The sequence below is a fragment of the Phaseolus vulgaris genome, chromosome 6 (assembly GCF_051622355.1).
Source record: "Phaseolus vulgaris cultivar YP4 chromosome 6, ASM5162235v1, whole genome shotgun sequence".
In the NCBI taxonomy this organism is placed as follows: Eukaryota; Viridiplantae; Streptophyta; class Magnoliopsida; order Fabales; family Fabaceae; genus Phaseolus; species Phaseolus vulgaris.
The window spans coordinates 23,162,325-23,180,479 of record NC_143503.1 but is presented as its reverse complement, the minus strand read 5'-3'; the positions used below and the strand labels follow the sequence as shown (position 1 = coordinate 23,180,479).

The window sequence follows — 18,155 nt, the reverse complement described above, 5'->3', positions numbered from 1 at the left end:
ATAGTGTGATTTATGCAGTATTATGTGTATGTTAATGGAACTGTTTATCTATTACTGTGAATTCCACAAACAGTGGAAGCAAACCATGATGAATTTAAAAACTGAATTGAAGTGGCTCTCACTTTTTCAAAGGCTAAACTAACTTCATTTAATTTTTTCAATCCAATATCATATAGAAACAACATAGCAGCACCATAGCTTCTTTCATTTTTCAACCAGCCAAAGCACCACGCCACCCTTCAATATTAAATGAGGTGATTCCCCACTTTTGACAAATACAATTTTGTGTTATTGGAGAATCTTACACGTTGAAAAGCTTGCAATTGTGGTGACTAGTGTGTCACTTTGCCATTATCTATCACCTTCAATCCCCTTTGCCATGTTTCTCTCTTCTTTCCAAATTCCCTCTTGTTGCATTATTCAACATCTCTATACCATTCGCCAATAACAAACTTTAACCAAAAGACAAAGATTACCTTATATTTCTAATCCAATTTGAGTGCTGTGTTTTCTTACAATTGGGAAAAGGTGTGAGTGTCTTTAACTTTAATTCCTTCATCTAATTCTTCTTACATCTTTTTTCAAAGATTCTAAAGGCAACTCCCAAACTTTTGTTTTTCTAAGAATTTGCTAAGGGAAAGATACCAAAAAAGAAACACTTGTAAGAAACCAAAATCATAAAATTGCACAAGAGATAAGATTTCTTTGTGGCTTATAGATATCAACTTTCATTCGCGTGCCCTTCTTTTTGTATAATATATACCACAATAAGTGTGACCCAAAATTTGGTCCACCCTAAATTGCACATTCAATTTGAAGAGGCCATCTTTTTTATTTTTTCACTAAATGGTGCAATTTCACTTTTATAATTATGAGAATGGGTTAAAATAAATTATTATGAAATTAGATAAGTCGTATATTGAGAGCACAAATTTGTGTGAAGAAGTCATTATCAACGAAGATAACTTCAGTATTGGTGAGATTCGAAGTCAAAGTCGTATAACGATAGAACGAATTTAATTAAAAAATTATATTGAAATCGTGCATAAATAACATAATTTTATTACAGTTAAATCCAAATGATTAAAGTTGTGCATGTGTGATACGATTTCAATATAGTTTTAAAACAACTAAAATCGTCTCAATCATGCACAACTTTATAAATCATACATGCATACACGATTTAATCTCATAATAAATTTTATTTTACTCTTTTTCATAATTAGAAAGTCAAATTACACCATTTAGGTGCAAAAATCGACCAAAAAATGTAATAAACTTACCATGGATGCTTTGTGCCAAAATGGGGACAAGTGACAAAAATTTCATAAGGTTGGCATGCTTTGAATATTGTTATCGAAAGACAAACACGTGAAGTCACATCTCTAAGCATTTGATGGCCATAAGAGTTAAAACCAATACGCATAAGCAAAGGGAAAAAGTCATAAAGATGAAACACATGGGAGAGTAATGTGTGTTATATAATTTTTTTTTATTACATATAAATCACATGTTAATTCACTCGCATATATAAAATAAAATTGTTAACTTTCATAAGAAGTTCCTTAAACATAGTACTAATAATATTTTTTTACTAGTCAACTTCTTACATTAATACTCTTCGTCATTAAGCTTATATTTTTACATACTTACATTATTTATTAAAAGTATAAAATTGTACATAGAATTTATTATTAAAGATCTCACATCGATTTGAAATAAAAACATTTCATAATATATTAGTAAATGTAAATTTCATCTTATAAACTGAATTTATATGATTTAATTAGGCTTAAAGTGCACTTCTTAATATGGAAATTTGTTGGATTTATCAGGTTATCCACTATTGAACCACCCATAAATATATAATCATATGCACGAGTTAGAGGACCCTAACTTGAGAGGGTGTGTTGAAGATTCGACGTCAAGGAAGATAAAGATATTTCATAATATTAGCTGATTTGACAAAATTGAGTTAAACTTAAAATTCATTTCTTAATATTTATTAAATAAAATATTAAACATTAAATTTTGTAATTTTTTTTTATTGAAAATGGTTCGACCAAAGTCAAATCTCTGCCATAAAAGTTGAGTTTATTGGTTGGTTATAGCCACAGATAGCTTCCTAGCTGTTAATATCAAATTGTTTCAGCTTTCAAGCTTTTTGATTAATATTTTCTGTGACTATGACTTTGTAAACTTTTTATATCATACAAAATAGAATTGTGTCTAACAACCTTTGCTAATTGATGTGATGCACTAGCTATCTAGTTACCTATTCAAATATAATAATACTTCTTTTCTCAATGGAATTGCTTATTTTAAGACTACGTATTTACACACTTCTTTGATTAATATTTCTTTGGAATTTGGATTCAATAGTTGAATCATGTCATGCTATTTTGATAATTATGTATATTGAATTTTAGAACATTCATAGATTTAGTATTTTATGACATAAAAGCAGGCATGTTATTTAATCACAAATTATTAAGTTTATTAAATTTTAGAATGACGTTCTTAATAATTATATTACCATTATTTATAACTAAATAATAATGTAAGGGCTTTTTACAATTTGGTTTATATGAATGATAGTGATTTACGTTTTTGAATTTGTATGTTAAAAAAGTAATTTTATAATAATTATATTGAAAAAAAAAGTCTAACATTAAATAAAGAAAACTCGTATATCTCGTGAAAGTTTCTATTTATTTTTAAAACTATAAAAGCTTGTGTTTCTTGATATTTATTTGCACCACTAGAATTGTATGCATTACATTATTACTGCTTATATATATTATTTTATTTTATTTCTGTCAAATTTCTTCATATAAATAATAATTATGCACGTGTGTGATTCACGAGTGAGGTAAGTTTCAAAATGTTCCATAAATTATTCTTGCGTTGGAATCTTTATATAAATCACTATTAACAAAAGAAAAAAGAAATCGTTAATGTTATTCCTGATGATTTATCTTAAAATCTTGCATATATTCTATCAACCACTGTTTATAAATTACTTTATAGGATTTAGGGTTAAACCTCGTGTTGCTTATGTATAGTTTAAACGTGTTTGAATAAGTAATTTTAAAAGACAAGAAAGTATAAAAATTGTTTTTTTGAGATAAAAATAGTTTGTATATTAGTTCAAAATACGAATTTAAGGAGGTTATATAATTTATTTTACAAATTATTTTATGCATAAAATGTAAAATGTTTTTATTTTTATTTCAAACACTTTGTTGAGACAAAAATGAGTTTAATTATAATAAGATAATAGTTTTTTTTATCTCAAAACTAAAGAACCTATATTTGGAAACAAATAAAAAAAATAACAAAATTATTTAGTATATAATAAATGTTAGATACTTAACAAAACGGAAAAAATTATCTATGAATTTTTTGAGATGGTCATAATGATGATTATACAAAGACACACTCATTCTTTTAAATGCATGTTATGATCAAAATGATCACATTTGAAAAGAAGTCACGATAAATAAAGCAACATTATGTCAAATTCTAAACAAAGTTCTAATCATAAACTCACAAACTTATAAAGACATAAAGTCACAAACTTATAAAGACAAAATGCACTATAAGATGATAAATACATTTGACACTAGATGGAAGGTTTACCAAATGCAAGTGTAATGGACCTCAAGTGACTTAGATACAAGTGTTCTATAAAAGCATCAAACAAAGGAAAAACACTAAACAAGTATAGGTGTTAGATGTCTTTGAAATTTAGACACATCTAATGTAAACACTATACACAAGTTTTACTAGATGTGTCTTTCTTAAGCAACAAATACATGTTTCACTGGTTAATGTACACAATACCAACAAAATCTCACATAAGCACTAGATGAAGATATAAATGCAAGACAGGTATGCTAGACAAGTGTCCGACACTAGACACATAAGTATGATATAACATCATCTAATATCTACGATAGTTGACTAAGAACGCTCTCCAAGAAGATGTTAATGTAAAGTATCATACATCAATGTGTGTATGCTCATTTGGGTATTGTTAACTAAAGCATAAATAGAACAACTATAAAGAGAATGAAGAAACATCTCCTCGTACTTCATAGTACATGCAAGTAGAAAGTCTTGTCCTTTTGAAAAGTTATGTAGCAAGATTTCTTAAAACACACAATTTACAACCGTCTTTTATAGATGCATATATAAGGATGTTATCTTATGCAAAGAAAAGACTAAGGTTCCAAGAGACAACAAGTGAGTCTCACCTCCTTGAGAATAGTTTGGGAAAGCTTTCAAGTACTTAAGTTATATAGTTTCTCTTTTAGACAACTTAGAAATAAAGTTAATCATATTTTTATATTTTTCTCTATTCTGAAGTAAGTTTTTTTAGGACAAACCTAGATTTCATAACCACTTATTTGAGTATGAATCTTATATCAAACAACTTCTTGTTGTATAATCCAAAGAGATTCCATTATTTTGTCTAGAGAGACATTGTGTTCTCATGTTTAAACTCAAGAAAAGTTTAACACAATATAGTCTTGAGAGACATATATACTTGTATTTAAATTCAATGATAGTTTAACACTTTAACACGAAACTTAGATAGACATTGTATACTCAAATAACTTCATATTCTTGTGTTATTAATATTCTTTTCTAATACACATTACATTACCTTGTCTCTTTAAACAACTTTATAAAAGTTTTTCTAATATAGTTTAAAGAACCATTACATAACCCTCATACAACATCATATACCTATTGAAAAGTTTTCCAAAATAAAATTAAAACTATATTAAAACCTTTTTCCTTTTAAAATTAATCTTTTTAAAACAATATATATTAACAATTTTTTTATAAAAATTGAAATGTTATATCCATATATATATATATATCGTTGTTTTCAGTATGATATTTTTTCCTTATAAAATTTGAAAGGAAAAAATAATATTTAGAAGAAGAAATTTTTTTTTTTTATTGAGTTTTAAAGTTAAAATTATTCTTGTTCAAAATTTAAATGATTTCAAATAAAAACATTTAAATCGACTCACTTAGTTCATAGATATCTCTTTATTCTTGTTTATGAATTTGGGTAATTATACTAGTAGATGTCTTTTAATTCTTGATTTTGAATAATTTTATTGAATTTCATATTAATGATTAATAAATAATATAACCAACTTTAAATAAGTTGCATATAAGAGATAACACTAATTATTATTAGTATTTTTCTTTTAAATTAATCTTTGTTTACACGGAATATATACTAACAACTTCTTTATAAAATTTGAAATGTTATTAGCGATATATATTTTTTCCGTCGACATTTTTTTCCTTTAAAATTTGAAGAAGAAGAAAAAAAAAACAGAAATTTTTTCTAGTGAGCTTTAAATTTAAAACCAAAGAGTCTTAAATTAGAAAATATTTTTTTGTTTTTTGTTTTGTATGGTTGAATCATTATGTTTAGTCAAAGAAAAAGATCCGAAGTAACGGAGAATCTATTAATTTTTCTTCTAAATAATTTAAATTTAACCCACTCCATCAATTTACATTGGTAATTATTGCCTAGGTTTTATGCTACAATATGTGAGTACATATTAATTCACATTAAGAAAAAAATATTTTCTATTATTAAAAGTTCAGGTACACGTATAAACAAATCAAACCAAAATAAAAAATAATTTCTAACCACTCACATTTACTATTCATATATTCAAAACAATTTATTGATTACAAATTTCAATTATACAAAAAATATATATAAAGTTTGTTTTAAAAAAACCTATATACTAAATTACTATTTAAATTATAAATTAACACTATGTAAAAACACTTGTGAATCTATTAGTTTTAATTTTTTTTCATGAATATATATTAAAGCTATGAACATGTTATTCACTTAACACATTGATAAAGATGTGTGGAGTTTTAAAGTTTGCATATGGTGTGGTTGAGCTATCAATGAAATTTGACATTTGGGGTTGTGACATTAATTTTATTGGCACATAGGTGGAAGAGTCTTGGCCACAAAAGAAAAAGAAAATTTGTCACAATCTTAGTGACATGACAATGAAAATGTGTTTGAGATGAATAAGAAAGATGGTTAAGGTGCCACTTTGGTGGACACATGTCACACCATAATGTTTTTTCCAATTCAATACTACTAACTAATAACAATACCTTTTAAACACTTTTTATTTTTATTTTTTTCATATATTTTTTAAAAATGTATATAAATTTAGTTATACTTTTAGCCTCTATACTTCAACTTATTATCTTAAATTTAATTTTTAATTACGGGGCATTTTGTTCTTGTGATTTTTAAATTATTCGAATTGTTGATGTTCATCATCCAATAATTAATAAAAATGTCAAGAGGGGCAATCCATTATCGGTTAGTATATACTTACAAAGGAAAATATAGCACAAAAATCAGATAAAAGTAAAAAATACAAAAAAAAAAGTTTGGTACTTTTGATATGTTTTGTTTAAAAGTTTGATGTTTTTTTTTTCTTTGTGAATTCTGTAAATAAAAAATGTATTACATTTTTGTTATATATATAATCTATTTTGAATAAAAAATTAAAACGGAAAACCAAGGTTAAGCAATTTAATTTTTTTAAGAAAGTTAAATATAAACAGTTAAAACTTTGAAAATAGAAAACTGCACAAATGAAAGTATACTAAAAAGAAACCATTTCTTTTAATATAGTTCACAAAATAAACCATAATATATGTATTTCAATAGTATTTAATACATAGAATATAAACACATATGCAACATGTATAATTTATAAATATAAATTTATGTGTCAAAACATAATGATGAATTATTATCACTTATTTATTTAGAATTTTTAGAATTCACAATTCAGGGGAAATTATTATAATTTGGTTGATGGTCAACTTCTTATTGATGAATGTTATAATATTGTAAACAATTTGTTGAATTAGATACGATAAATTGTAAAATTATATGAAATATCTTTTAATATAGTCTTAAATAAATATTCTAGATATACTTAGAAATTTTGGTAAAGATTATAATAAACTTTGAGAATAATTTGGTTCTTAAAATATTTGTTAAGGACTTTATTTTAGATTAGTTAAGTAATTGAAATTAGATTTTATCTATAGTAAAATTTATATTTAACAAATATTATTCTAGTATTGATATGACAACGTAGGAAGTCTTTTTATGGAAGAAAATGTATAACTTTTCTTTGTCAACATCATGACAAAGAGAATGTGCGCTAATAGGACTTCAATGTTGAAATAAATTACAACTAAGGCTAAATTGATTCAAAGGAGAAGAGAACATTTTCAAGTCACGGGAAATCTTCTATTGATCAAAGAAAAATATTCTTGAAACTTTCACCTAGAGATCATGTATTTCTAAGAATTACAACACCATCAAATCGAATAAGTTAATTCCCAAGTTTATTGGAACATACAATATCATTAAACATCTTGGCGAATGGCTTATGAATTAACATATCGTTGTTGGCTAACTTGCATAATGTCCTTCACATATCTTAGTTGAGAAAATACATATCAGATCCAAGTGACATTCTTGAGTATGATGAAGTTCAGATCAAAGACAAATTTTCTTTTGAATTTTGACATACTATGATTGAAGAATATCAAGTGAAGCATAAGAGGAACAAATTCATCTCAATTGGTACAACTTCTAAGTTTCAATTGGTTCAATTTCTAAGTTTTAGTTTATTAGGTGGTGTTTTCTTAGGTTATTAGAGAATTTTGGTGCACTTTAAACACTTTTGATATCATATGATTGATATTGCTTGGTGAAGAAACAATAGTTGTGTAAAGGGAGTTGAACTATATTTTGAAAGTATTTAGATTTGATGTGTGATTTTAAATTGTTAAGTGAATGACTGGATTGATATTCTTGAAATTGGTTGTCAATTCATATGCACACACATATGTTGAAGTGTTATTTTAACTCATTGAAGTGTTGAATGGACCTAATTTGATTGAAATGACAATTTAGTTCAATTAATTGTAACATTACAAGAAAATTATTAAATAGAAATTAATTTTAGAGACCAAAAATAATTAATTGTTGGTAGTTAAAACCTTGATAGCTAATTAAATATCAATTTAGAAACTATTTATCAATAATAGAAACTAATTTAGAAACCAATAATTTTGTTAGTCTCTAAAATAGTATCTAATTTAGTTAATATAGCAAGTAATTATTTTTTGTCTCTAAAATTAGTTTCTATTTAATGATTTTCTAGTAGTGTAGGTTCCATTTAACATTTGAAATAAAATGGAATGCATGAAATTAATTTGAATGGATTTGGGATTTATAAAGTCAAATTTATGCTATTTTGTTGCTTTTGTTGTTTTTTCATATGTCACTTAAGGACCGAGTTGGTTGCTTGAGCGAAACTTAAGTAAATGTGCAAAGCATTATTGTCTAAGGGATAATACTCCTCATTCAAGCCATAAGTTGAGGTTTGAGTGAGAGAGATGTTGAATCAATTTTCTCTCTCAAGTAAATTTTATCACTTAAGCAATGTGCGGTTGTCAAGCGATGATGAGATTAGGTTTTATAGTAAATTCTATAACTTAGCGTGTTGTTTCACTAAGTTAGGTCACTCAAACACTGTTTGGACACTTGAGCAACGAGGGAATCAATGTTAGCTCTCTTTCTTCCAAAAGCTTAGACACTCAAACATTAGTTGGTAGCTCAAGCGAGAAAGACGTCATATCATTTCTCCTTCCTCCCTTGTTCCATTGTTCAAGTAATTAGATGCACTCAAGTGATACATATTATTGCTCAAATGAGAGTATTGTCTCTCCAGCGATGTAGTCAATGCTTAAGCAACATTTCTCTTTATAATTGTGGTGTGAAGTGTTTTCAATTACCAAGGTATAATCACCAGGAGTGATTAGTGGATTCCATATGAAATTAATTTTGTAATAAGTGAAAGATGTTTATAAGTAATGACGAAAGTGATATTACTAAGTGATTGATGTAGTTGTTGTGAGTACTAAGTTAGGAAATTAAATGATACTTCATGCTCTACTAATACATTAAGTCATATAAATGAAAGAATTAATAGGTAAAAATCGATGAATTTTTTTGAAATCAAAGTAAAAGTGAAAATTTATCCAAATTATCTTGTTATAAGAGGTTGTTAAACAAATTTATATTAAAAAGAGTAAATTGTAATACAAATAAAATATTAAGACAAATGGTAACCTTTGAATTCAAAGTTAATATTAATATTGTGGAAGCATTTAGTCATTATATAAATATTCAATGAAATTTTAGATAATCTTTTAAATATTAAATGAAATTCTGATAATTTTTTAAATATTTAATGAAATTTTGGATAATCTTTAAAAGACTTGACATGCAAAATTTTCATATACTATTATTGTTCCCTATATGTTCAATTAAATAATTAGATAAAACTTGTTTTCTATTGTATTTTATAATTATTTTTTATAATCGTACATAGATAAATAATTCTATAATGCAAAATAATAAATATAGATATTTTATGATATATGCTTTTATACATATATGGTAATGATAATAGTTGGGTTCCTTACAAGAGAAATCGTCCTACTTAATTTAATCACACTGTAATAATCTTAAAAAAAATAGTTCAAACTTAATTTAAACATGAACTAACCCAAATTATATGCTCCCTAATAAATGGATCTACAATTTTCCGTAATTGATGAATTTCACAAAAGATTAAAATAGTTTTATAATTGGTCAATCTCACATTTAATAATGAGCAATACAAATTAAGTGGTATTCAAATTCAAAGAAAAAAGAGGTCAATATACAATGACATATTTAATATTTTATTATTATTTTAATTACTTTTAAAACATTTATGAAACTGATAGAAATAAGTAACTTATTAATTTCTATAAATAACCTCAACTAAACACATTAAATATTCTTCAAAAGTATCACATGAAAAATAAATGAGAATAAGGTGCACGCTTTATTTAATTAAGAGTAAAAAGTCCTCATGCAAACTTAAAAATTACATTCAAATTAATCAATTTAAGTTTAATTACTTATTGCTTCCCTATTTTGCACACATTTTCCTAACTTAATAAAAAAGAATTGATTTCAATCATAACTTTTTTGAATTATTAAGTGTGTGGGTTGACTCATTAAATATTATTTAATTCTAATCAAACCTTGAATAAACATTTACTTTTAAATATTTGGAATTTATTGTTCATATTGAAATAGTATTATCTTTTATAAAAAAAGATATGAAATATAAATCTTAAAAGCATATGTTTCCAAAAAGTTGTGTTAACGAGGAGTTACAGTTACACAGTATTACAAATTATTTTAACATTGGTTGAAGTAAAATTTTAATAGATTGCAAAAAACTAACCTCTTATATTACATCCTACATTTATTCAATGCCAATTTATATAAAAAAAATTCATTATATTCTTACATTAAATTTTTCCTATTTCTTTTCATCTTCATTTATTTATTATTTTATTTGTCATTTTCATCACGTAAATTATTATATTTATAATTTTGTTATCACTTTTCATCATTTCATTTATTACATTTATAAAGTTTCTTTATCTATGTTTCTGGAAAATTATTACATAGTTTATAACTATAATAGTCCCCGCTAATATTTACAGGTCAAGTAATTAAATATTTTTTTATTATTATAACATAAAAATTAATTAAACCGTAGACCTGTAACGGTATGAGAAAACCTAATATTTGTCTCTGTTATTCTTCCATTTACCCCCAAATTTGAAAATCTGAGGTGTCCCTCAAATTATTATTTTAGTTTTTTTAATTCCAAAAAGTTTTGTAATATAAAGTGAGAAGTTATTTGGAAAGAAAAGTATTTTTAATTTGAGCAACAATTTGAAAAACCCCATCTTTCGGTTGTTGGTTATTTGATTTTAACAGTTTTGTCACTTTTTTTTTCTTTGTTTTGTTGACCACTGAGTTCCTTTCCTACATAGGAAGCTGCAACATACATACATAGTACAAACCCACCTCCAAGTTCCATGCTTTTGTGCTTTGCACAGGGGCAAGAGGAGGTGGACAAAAAAAGCTATAATTTTTAGGGGGATCACTACCCTCACTTCTGCCAAATCACACCCACCTTTTCTGTCTTTAAGCCACGATAGGTAAATCAGTTTAAATTTTTTGTGGGGTAGCAATAATTATACCTTCTTGGGGTGTCTTAAAAGGATCTGCGGTTAGCAGATTTTCCTTGCAAATTTCTCAGTCACTTTGGATTGGCTTTTGAATTTTGGTTTTGCAGTGCTGAGAGCTGAACAAGAAGATGGGTGGTGGAAATCAAGAGGCTGTCAAGCAGTTGCAGTCCCTGATGGAAAATGGTGTGCATCAATTGCTTGAAACTCAGATTGCATTCTTCCTTGATCTTTTCTGATCACTCACAGAGGTTCATTTTTTTCTATGTGTGTGACTCTTTGCAGTGGATGAACAGCTGAAGAACGCATTCCAGGTTTGGCTTTTGATTTGCTTTGTTTTGCTTGATCTTGGGTGTTGGGAATGGTCCCTGAAAAAGAATAATGAATAGAAGTTGTGATTTGTGATCTGAAACCTGATTTGATAATAAAAGAATCAACACTTTTTTTCTTAATTCATCGTAGATTTTGAGGGAACAAGATAAATAACTTTTTATAACACAAGTTAAACTTTGCTTCCAAAATGATCTGGATCACTGCTACCTTGCGGTTGTTAGGAATTTTAATCGGGCTAGCTTATACCTTAGTGTTTAGGGTGGTTTTAGATTAACTTGAAAACTCAGTAAAATTGGTCTTTTCATATTTGAAGAACAGTCTTCAAGAGAATCATACTGGATTAGTAATTATCCAACCAAAAATAACTAATTGAGTGTATTCTCGGCCTATTATTTGCTAATTCTCAACATTTTTTTATGCTATTTGACTATCTTGGTTGTGTGGTTTTGTGCTAACTTGTGAGAGTCGGTGATTTTTTTTCTGAAATCTTTCTCTTTATGGTTCAGAACATGCACCAAGATTATCCAGCTGAAACATTACTACGGTTTCTCAAAGCAAGGGATTTGAATGTTGCCAAAGCCCATAAAATGGTGAGTAAGATCTATTATGTTTTGTTAAGAAAATTAGTTGGAATTTTAGCCTTGTTGATTGCTCTTAGCATTACACTTCAGTTTTGATCTTGGCTTTTTAGATGTATATACACTGTGCTGACAAGTTAAACTGTTACAGTTAATTGATTGTTTGAACTGGAGAGTGGAAAATGAGATTGACAAAGTTTTAACGGTGAGTTCCTTGATTTGGCAATTATTTCCTGAATTTCTGTTTTCTGGTTATCTTTTGACAAGCCTTCTTTGCTACATCTCATGTTTATGGAAACTCTTGCATCCAAGATTTATGGAAGTCCAAATATTCGACAAAAACGTCATTTACCATTTATGTCGAGTTTGGTCATTTGGGCTAATTGTAAGACAAATAATGGGAGGGGATGGTGAAAATATTGAAATGACCAATATAGATGTAGACTCTATTTGAAGATATCTGATATTTTGGAACATTCCTTAGACATGTGCTTTGTTTATTTAGTGGCTTTTACTTATTAGTGCTAAAAAAGGACAGTAGACAATAGGTAAAAATGTTTCATTCAATACTTTCTACTTTTAAATCCTAACAAGTACCTTAAGAGAGGTCATTAGCATTTACTGATTTATTTATTTATTTATTTTGGAGGTATATGAATACTAAATGCATCAATTCATGTCAGCAAATAGATGAACTAACCTTCATGGTTTTCACACTCTCCATTCCCCTAATGTTCAGTCTCTTGTGAACCTGCGAATAGTCTGATACGAGCCATAAGTTGGTTCTGAGAGAAAATTTACTTTATCAAGTGTGTATACAACCTTTAACATTGGTATTGAACGAATTAAGCTTCTAAATCAATTTTAATTCATCTTTAACATGGATGAATAACTTGAACAAAGGACTGTCACTTCAGCAGGATGATTTAACATTCTTTCTTGTTCATAGTCATATCCATCCATTAACTTTTATCATAAGAAACTATTTATTACATTTCTTCAATCAGATCACAATGGTGCTGCATTGTTATATTTGTTCTTTTTGTGTAACAGAAGCCTATTCCTGCGGATTTGTATAGAGACATACGGGATTCTCAACTCATAGGAATGTCTGGTTACTCAAAGGAGGTACTAATTTTTTAGTTAGATCATTAAGAGCTTTTGATCTATGATATGATTTTAAGTTTATTTTCACCCTTCCCTTCCTTCTCCCTACGTTGTTGTCAATGTTTTTATTATTATTATTATTATAAGAAATCAGAATAGGCATCTTTCTAAACAATCTGAAAAGCTATTTATATTTTCTTTCTTTTTTGGTTGAAATTTTTCAGGGTCTACCGGTCATTGCTGTTGGTGTTGGGCTCAGTACATATGATAAAGCTTCTGTAAGAATCATACACCATCTTTTGTCCATATCAAGACTGTGTTTGGATAGACAATTTTAGGAGCCTAGTTCATTTATATAGAAAATTTGAAATGTTTTATAACAAAATTTGAAATGTTTTTGTAGTGATTCTTTTTTTATCATCCACACCATGTCATTCTTTGTCAATAGTTTGTTAGGATTTTTTTTGTCTCTAATGTTGACGAGGAAAACTTTCTTCAGCCAACATTAACTAGAATTTTTTTTTGCATATGTTAGCTAAAGGATTTTTTCAGCCGACATCGACCGAAAAGTTGGCATGAAAAAAAAAACAACAATGTCGTAAAAATAACTCCAATTCATATCAATCTAAATAATTATGATCGACATCAGCTGGAAAAAATCTCAGTTGATCTCAATTGAGAGAAAACTTTGTCAATGTCAGTTGAAAAAGTCTTGACGAACTTTGACCGAAAAATAAAATCAACCAGATCAACTAACAAAGATCATCAGTAATTGATACTTCTTAACTATTAACAATTGCTTGATATTTAAATATTTTTTTACATTTTGGTGGTAATTGAAATACTTTATCTAAACAAAAAAATTGAAATTCAATACATTTGGCTTGCCTTATCCTAACAGACATTTGAGAAATGAAACAATTTGAAATGAGATCAATTTAAATTCAATATATTTGAATGTCTTGGAAATTGTAGAGTGTCCTATCTAAACGTAAGTAAAGCTTTACAATTTGATACATAAAATGCACCAATTCCTTGAAAAGAGGTCCTTTTTTTCTCCTGATAATTTTTCAATTTCTTAGAAACTCTTGACTCCTATTTGTTCATCAGATATTAATTATTGCACTACTCTACATGAATGCTTCACTCTTCAGTATCTGCCTATATTTCTCAATGTGGCATCTAAACTCCTTTGGATTGTCTATTTGATATTAAATTGCCAATTCTATTTTTTTCAGGACAAATATTATATACAGTCACACATTCAAATCAATGAATATAGGGATCGAGTGATCTTGGTGAGTATCTTGGACTGTTTAGTTAATCTTACAAGTTCTCTGATTCTGTGCTTGCTGATTTGAAAATTTTAATTTAGCCAACAGCTACGAGGAAGCATGAACGATACATTGGCACTTGTTTGAAAGTCTTGGATATGACTGGTTTAAAGTTTTCAGCTCTGAGCCAATTGAGGGTATGCCAATAATTTGGGGAAAAAAAGTTTTATCCCCTTTCTTCACTTCTCTTCATAGTTGACAGTTTCTGTTCAATCACTTTCTGCAGTTGTTGACTGCTATATCCACAATAGATGACTTAAACTACCCGGAAAAGACAGACACATACTATATTGTTAATGCACCATATGTATTCTCTGCATGTTGGAAGGTTTGTGAATGTCTTAATGTTTGAAGAGTTTGGAATGCTTCACTTTCATCCTTAATTTTTCTTAAAACATAATTCAAACTCCAAAGATTAACAGCTGGAAATCTTTTTCCTTCGATAATATTTATTAGGTTGTAAAGCCTCTTTTGCAAGAAAGAACAAGGAGGAAAATCCAGGTACTGCAAGGTTGTGGGAAGGAGGAATTACTGAAGGTAAACATCAACATTACCTTCAAGTCTCTGCTTGGCCTCTCATAGTATCATCTGTGCCATGTATATGACTTTGCTTGTTGGTTCTCTTGACTAATTAAAGTAACATTAATGAAAATAAGTGCAACAGGTACATTTTGCTGCAGGTCTAGGTCTAACTTACTTCACTTGTTATTTTAATGTTGTCACTTCACACTAGTCTTGAAAACAGTATCATCATGCTTGTGGATTTGTTTTCTAGTTTCCAATTCAATTTTTCAATTACTATTCTAATGATGCTAATGTTTAATTTTAACTTGTCATTTTAAGTCATAAGAAACAAGATTTCATCAATTTGTATCTGTTTGGTTAGGCAAGATTAAAATTGGAAGATGTGTCTTAGAAAGTGAGTTTAGTCCTAGCTCAGTCCTATAAAATTGGTTTATAAGGTGACTTGTATACTATAATATGATTTTATCTTTTATCAATGTGAGATCTCCAACAATATGCATAGTGTTCTTATGTTCCACCACTGCATTATGGAGGCTGTGGTGTATCAAATATTTTACATTGCTCCATCCTTGTAATTAATCTTGTCATTAGTAATCTTCCCTCTCTCATGGTGCTGTTTGAATTTCATCTTGAGAGTTGCAAACTAACATAACCAAATCAAATTCATCCTGTGTTCCTAGATTTGTTACAACTAGAAGATTTTGTCCAACTCAAGTTCTTTTGAAACTTGTAGGTAATGGACTATGCATCCCTCCCACACTTCTGCAGAAAAGAAGATTCCAAGTCATCCAAACATAATGCATCAGGAAACACTGAAAATTGTTTCTCCTTCAATCATGTTTTCCACCAGCAACTCTACAATCATATTAAGCATCAAGCTATCATCATGGAGTCAATCTCACCTCCAATCAGACAAGGGTCGTTCTATGTGGACATTCCAGAGCCAGACCCGGATGATGCCAAAATAGCCAAAACCATAGAAACTGAGTTCCACAAATTGGAGAATCAGAAAAATGGCTTTACCAACACACGAAATGGTGTTACAGTCAATGGCCATCGAAATACAAGCTATTAAATTGGTGTTTTTGGCCTCTCAGCCATTTTTATTTCTTGATTGCTTTATGATCACTTTTGGATAAAGAGGGTTATACTTGTTCTTTATCCTTATACTTACACCTGGTTATTGAAGATGTAATGTTGGAAAGTATGCATCACTCGATGCAAAATTCATCAGACAAACCTTAATCTAATTTCTATAACCACCTTGGGATGATGAACATTTGATATGTGTTCAATCTAGAAAAGATGGCTTCATGCTTGCTACATTGTTACCTGTCATCATTATTGAAGGTACAGAACCATCTTCAAAACCATTATGAAGGTTGTTAGAAGTGTTAAAAGGAAAGGAAATAATCATACCACGAGATGTGTTATAACTAAATAGTTGTATTGTCAATAGATTCTAAATTATTTTTTGTAAGACTTTTATTTTATTTATTAGAAACTAATGAGCCATGGTGTGAGAACTGTGTGAAAGTACTAGTGATAAGAACTCTGAAAGTACTAGTGATAAGAACTCTGAACAATCTTACTTTTGCATATACAAGGATGTTCTAAATCTTCATCTTTTAATGTGAGATGTGAAGTAAAATAATTCAAAATTTGACTTGATTAATAAAAATAAATAGTGAAATTCATAATTAGAAAACTAGGGTATTTATGTTAATTTTGTAATACATATCTATGACTTACTAATCTTTGCAAATATAATTATATGTATTTGATTTATCATATTATAGTTACAGTTTGATGTTTGATATTTGACTATGTTTGAAATGAAAGAAAATAAATATTGATGTTTGATGTTTTATACCAGTAACAAACATATGTTCAACTTTTTATTTAATTATAATTAATTTATATTATTTTTTTTATTCAATTTTTCAGTATCAATGAAAAAGTAACAAATATTTTAATTTAATTATTTTATATTCGATTTTTCAGTAACAAGCATTTTTATTGAATTTTTTATAAAAAAACTAATTTTTAAAAACTAATATTAAAATGGAATGTTTTTTAATGACTTTGTAATTGAATGGATCAATTTGCTAGCAAACTTAGGTAACTTCTTATCACATAGATAGTTAAATTTAAATTAAATTCCTAGTGATTAAAATCATATCCACAAGTTTGATAAATAGTTAATATAATAACAAACCATTCAAAAGGTTAATTTTAATATAACTTTCATCTAAATCTAATTAAATTTAATTAGATTAAGTTCGGTTATTAGATTAAATAATTTAAAATATTATAAGTATTTAAAAAATATCTCAAAATAGATATTCTCTGATAATTATAACGTAACAACAACAATAACATATATAAAATAATATTTATAGAATAAAATATGAACTGTTTAATAAAGTTATTATATATATATATATATATATATTTATATAAAATGTAGTCGGTTATTTGAGTTTGAAATTCATAAACTAATTACTTAATCTAATATTATTTTTTTAAAATATGACATAAAACTTTTTAGTCAAACTAACAACTTTGAATTTGATGGCTATATAATATTTTTATATCACTTGCAATGTCAAAAACATTCTATTTTTTCGTCATGTTTTTTTTTTATAATTTTGTTCCTGCTAGGGAGATGGGACCTAGAGAACTGTTGAAGTCTTCTTCTCCTTCCTTCAGTCGGGCAGGTGGCTGGGTGATGGACTGGGATCCTTCTCTTCTTTCTGCTTATCCTTCGGCACTCGGGACTCGGTCGTCGGGTGAACACCGGATGGTGGGGGTACCTGCGAAGGCACTCCGACGCTCAAGTCAGTAAAGCGGGTGGTTAGCTCTCAGGTAGGTGAACAGTAATAATGACATACCTTACTCCTTGAAATGCGTGCTATTTATATTATTCTAGTGAGCCTACCTTGTTGGGCCCGTTTATCGAGGTGGATACCGCTTAGGGTTGCATTACCTAATTCTTGGTGATGGATTAGCTTCACTGATCTTGGTTTGAGCGTTAATTGTAATGGGGCTCGGCCATCGGCCAAATTCTCAGAGTGAG

General features: G+C 27.9%; 1 protein-coding gene across 1 annotated transcript; it reads left to right on the top strand.

The window, feature by feature from the left end:
* The first annotated feature begins 10,882 nt into the window (after positions 1 to 10,882).
* LOC137831371 (SEC14 cytosolic factor) lies at positions 10,883 to 16,355 on the top strand. The gene is made up of 12 exons (XM_068639022.2): positions 10,883 to 11,172; positions 11,310 to 11,385; positions 11,485 to 11,513; positions 12,039 to 12,122; positions 12,262 to 12,315; positions 13,164 to 13,238; positions 13,442 to 13,495; positions 14,456 to 14,515; positions 14,593 to 14,688; positions 14,778 to 14,879; positions 15,008 to 15,088; positions 15,810 to 16,355. The coding sequence occupies exons 2-12, from the start codon at positions 11,331 to 11,333 to the stop codon at positions 16,149 to 16,151; spliced, it is 1,032 nt and encodes a 343-aa protein (XP_068495123.1). The 5' UTR covers positions 10,883 to 11,172; positions 11,310 to 11,330; the 3' UTR covers positions 16,152 to 16,355.
* The last annotated feature ends 1,800 nt before the right edge of the window (positions 16,356 to 18,155 follow it).